General features: G+C 37.0%; 1 protein-coding gene across 2 annotated transcripts; it reads left to right on the plus strand.

The window, feature by feature from the left end:
• Positions 1–735: 735 nt before the first annotated feature.
• LOC107468014 (protein decapping 5) lies at positions 736–5,023 on the plus strand (the record flags this gene model as incomplete). Of its 2 annotated transcripts, none has more annotated exon segments than XM_016087259.3 (8): positions 736–1,027; positions 2,114–2,214; positions 2,614–2,685; positions 2,766–3,773; positions 3,936–4,013; positions 4,291–4,488; positions 4,585–4,695; positions 4,776–5,023. In XM_016087259.3, coding segments are annotated over 8 exon segments (1,860 nt in total). In that variant the 5' UTR covers positions 736–876.

Consider the following 5,023-nt stretch of genomic DNA (forward strand, 5'->3'; position numbering starts at 1 on the left):
ACCCACTAGCAAACTTCTAATTTTACATAAAATTGTCGCACTTTCGACGAACTTTATTTCGAGATAGAATTAAATTTCTTCAAATTGTTTTTATACATATATATATGTCATAAAGCATAAATTTAATTTTATAAAACATATATTAAATTGCGTAATGCTATAGTATAAAACATAAATTTTTCATTTTTTTATTTATTACTTTAATATTAATAGGTGATGCATATATATATATATATAATATAATATAATTTTATTTTATTTTAATGACCATAAAAAATAATTGTTTTTATTGTAGATGAAGGAAAGAATGGATCGGAGTTAAAATTTATAGCTACCACCATCATAAAAAAGATTTATTTTTTTGTGAAGACTTGAAGATATTGATATACTTTTGAATGAAGAAAAAGGTTTTTTGTATTGTCTTTATTTTTCTTTTATCTTTTGGTGATTGTCTTTATTTTTCTTTGCGAAAGAGGAGTTTTAATTCTATCTGAAATAGAAGTTTGTCCAAAATCTGACGAATTTACATAAAAACTAAAAATTTGCTGGTGTACATGACTAACCTTATAAAAATAACAAGGTTCGCCAGTAGGTACAATAAATTTATCCTAAATGCTAAATAAAAAAAATCGTGTTTCAAAAATTAAAAGTCGATTAATTTTTTTTGAAAAATATTTTTTTTAATTTATAATAATTTTTTTATTGTTAATTTCTTTTTTGGTTAATGCTTTCTCACTTCCTATCCCCTACACACTCTCTCTAATCTCTATCTCTCTCAGACCCAGCAAAAACCGATCGAACCCTAAATTCGTTCTCCCGTCACAAAATCAGCGGAACACAGTGTATGGTTTTTGTTCTTCCTCGCAAGCTAAGGCTATGGCTTCCGATACTGCCTCTTCTCGCTCGAGTTCCGCCGCGGATTCCTACATTGGTTGCTTGATCAGCTTGACCTCCAAGAGCGAGATCAGATACGAAGGTGTTCTCTACAATATCAACACCGATGAGTCCAGTATTGGCCTCCGAAACGGTACTTTTTCTCAAAACCCTTTCGATTTTCAGCTTAATTTGGTGTTATGTGCGTCTTAGATCTTTGAAATGATGGTAAAAAGAAAATTCGTGTTTTATCTGTTTTGAGTGAAATTCGTGTGAATTTCCTTTTTTTTTTTGGGTGTTCCAATGAAGAGTTGATTTTTTTATTGCAAGGTTTTATCATGTGGATTGACCTTGAGTTTGAATCTGAGCTTCGTATGGTGTTATATGGTTCTTGTCATTGTATTTTTAGTTGGTTTGAAAGCTTTGTGGTGACTTGTCTATGTTTTAGTTTTATGAATTATTGTGCTTCTCTTGCTGTTTCGTGCAATTTTGATGTGTAAGTGTTTATAGTGTGATTGTATGTTTGATCATTGATTATATTATGGCTACTAACGATAAAAGGGTTAGTGATGCTGCTTTGTAAATGATTATCTGTTCTGGAGGGAAGAAATTGCTCTGTACTTCTGATTGTTTAGGGTTCTTTTCTTTAAAAGGTGTAAGCACTAACTGATTTTCAAAAGGTTTCCACTTTCTGTTACCATTGAGGTTTCATTTTTCTATTTATACAATGAAATTGAAAGGTTTTTACCACATCTCAGATTGTTTTCAGTGGTTTGAAGGCTTTTTGATAATCTATCTGGCTTTTTGGTTTTCTAAGTTGTCTTGCTTTCTTTATGACTTACGATTTTCATTCTCACTGGACGATGCTTTGGCTTTTGGACATTTGGTTTGTGTTTTTGTTTGGTGCCCCACTTAATATTATGATTGTGACTTGTGAGTCTTTAGTTATGTGTTGGTCATGGTAAAAGCCTCTGAAATTCCCATCATATGGTCAGGGCAGCAGTAGGCATTAATTTGTTTTGCTGATTATAACATGTATCTGGCTCATGAAGAACATGAAGAGCGTGTTAGTTGATGTCATGAACTTGCGAATGCATAAAATTGGATGTCATTTTCAATGTTGAAGTCTATTATTTCTGTTTGCGTAATTAAACAATGACAAAGGTTTCTTCATAGGTGTCTTACCGTCAAAAGCGGCTTTGGTGTACTGATTCTTTAGTCTTTGGGTTTTGTGGTGCAGTGCGATCTTTTGGAACTGAAGGAAGGAAAAAAGATGGTCCACAGATTCCTCCAAGTGACAAGGTGTACGAGTATATACTATTCCGTGGGACTGACATCAAGGTATCATATACAGATCAAATACTATTACCTTGTTGAATAGCTGATGTGGTGTTGTCTATTGTGTTAATTTTCTTTTGAAAGAACTGCATGTTATTATGTGATATTTTTATCTCTAGGACTAATTAATACTACAAGAATTGGAATAATGGGTAATTGATGCAAATATTCTAGCATTTATCTTCATCCCCAATTTTATGTAGAGGTTTATTTCTAGTAATTGTCAGCAAATCACATCTTGTATACATTGAAGTAGGGAGGAAGCCGATCCGGATTTTCTTATGTCATTTTATTGAATATTCCGATGTTATTACACAACATCTGCTTTATGTTACTGCATGTGGACTCTGAATGATTTATTTAAACCAGATTGGCTGAAACATCCTATAATACTTTTTGCAGGATTTACAGGTTAAATCTTCTCCACCTGTCCAGCCTACTCCACCAATAAATGCTGATCCAGCTATTATTCAGGTTGATAAGCAACTTTTTGAATATGCAACGCATCGATTTAAAATCACATACTAACATGTGAAATTGCCTTGTAGTCTCAGTATCCTCGCCCAGTCACCACCACATCTACAAATATACCTCCAGTAACTGGATCTTTGACAGATTTTAGTTCTCAAAACACACAGCTAGGACTCCATGGATCAAATTATCAAGGACCATTACCTTTATATCAACCTGGAGGGAACATAGGATCATGGGGAGCTTCTCCAAATGCCCCAAATGCAAATGGTGGTGGACTAGCTATGCCACCAATGTATTGGCAGGGATATTATGGTGCTCCAAATGGGCTTCCTCAGTTACAACAGCAATCTTTGCTTCGACCACCACCTGGGTTATCAATGCCTTCATCTATGCAGCAGCCAATGCAGTTTCCTAATTATAGCCCTTCTTTGCCAGCTGCACCTTCAAATTTGCCAGAACTCCCATCAGCTTTGCTCCCATTGAGTACTAGTTCTGCCAATGTAACAGCTACTTCTATACCTCCATCTAATCTCCCATCAACTTTGCTCCCACTGAGTGCTAGTTCTGCTAGTGTGACAGCCACTTCTGTATTTCCATCTAATATGCCATCAACTTTGCCTCCAGCTCCTTCTACTACTCTAGCACCTGAATCTTTGACAGTATCAGTTCCAAACAAGATTGCTGCTGTTTCGCTTCCAGCAGCCCCAGTCACCACTAACCGACCATCGTTGACTCCTTTTACCAATGGAGCTCCCGATATAGGTGCTGTAGTACCACCAGTCAACAAACCTAATGCAATTTCTGGTTCAAGCTTGCCATATCAAAGTGCATCCCCATTAGCTCCTGCACTTGTTGGATCATCAAATTCTATACATATGGATGCACCAGCCCCTCCTTTGGTAACACCAGGTCAATTGTTGCAATCTGGACCAACTGTAGTATCTTCATCTCAGCCTTCACAAACTCATAAGGATGTTGAGGTGGTTCCTGCATTATCAACATTACCTCCAGAGCCATCTGTTCCAGTTTCTGCTGAAGCTCAGCCACCAATACTGCCACTGCCAGTAACATCGCGGCCTAATCAGAGGGTACTCCTCTTGCTCTCTCTTTAATTAATGAATTGATATCACATGTCAATTGGGCTTAATAGTGGCAATTATAAAATAATTGAGCACATTAAGCTATTCCTTTTCATACCTTGGTTTTTTATCGGAGAAAATTCTCTTGACATATGGTCGTGCTTTCTTCAGCCTGGGGGAGCTCCTATGCATACTCAACATGGCTACGGATACAGGGGACGTGGAAGTGGAAGAGGAAGAGGGACTGGGGTAATGCTCTCTTCAACACTTCTAAGTTTTATCAACTTGTTAGAAGATTTTGCAATTTTCAAGTTAGTTTCATGTGTGTTTCAGGGCAATAGGGTAGTTAACCTTTTGGTTTAAGAATTTACACTCTTCTTGTGTCGGAGTTTTTTTTTTATCAGATGTTAAGCTATTTGAGTAACTCTGCCTGTTGTTGTTTTCTCACTAACTTGATTCTTTTACATTGATAACTTAGTGTAACAATCCATTTCAGGTATTGTAATCTTGGATTAATTTTTTACAGGGTTCACGCCCAGTTGCAAAATTCACTGAAGACTTTGATTTCATGGCAATGAATGAGAAGTTCAAAAAGGATGAAGTATGGGGTCATCTAGGTAAAAGCAATAAGTCCCATTCAAAAGATAGAGATGGCGAGGACGCAAGTGATGAAGATGACAGTCAATATGAAGACAACGGTGATACATCAAAAACGGACGCCAAGGTAGTTCTCTTACGATTGTGTGTGTAGCTCATTGCTGTCAATTATGTCGAGAACTTAATTTTGTTGTCTTATGACTGTTTTTAATTGTTTCCACAGCCTGTTTATAACAAGGATGATTTCTTCGACACGCTTTCTTGTAATGCACTTGATCATGATTCACAAAATGGAAGGGTTAGATATTCTGAACAAATCAAGATTGATACTGAGGTAATGTGTATCTTGTCTTGACCTCATATCCATGGACAATGTTCAAATTGTTCAAATTGTTCGACTACTTTGTGTTGCAGACTTTTGGTGATTTTTCAAGGCACCGTGGTGGCTGGGGAGGCCGTGGTGGACGCTCTCGAGGTGGTGGTTATTATGGAAGGGGTTACGGTTATGGCTATGCAGGAAGAGGAAGGGGCCGCGGCATGTCTAGTCGTCCTTAGGTGGCAGCAACAGCCAGCGGTTCATTGAGTTGTGGTGGCGATGTGGATCATACTCCAAGCCAAGCCACCCACTGAAGCAGTGTTTCTTGAGGCTATGCTTCATGTAT

This window comes from Arachis duranensis, chromosome 9 (genome assembly GCF_000817695.3).
Source record: "Arachis duranensis cultivar V14167 chromosome 9, aradu.V14167.gnm2.J7QH, whole genome shotgun sequence".
Lineage (NCBI taxonomy): Eukaryota > Viridiplantae > Streptophyta > Magnoliopsida > Fabales > Fabaceae > Arachis > Arachis duranensis.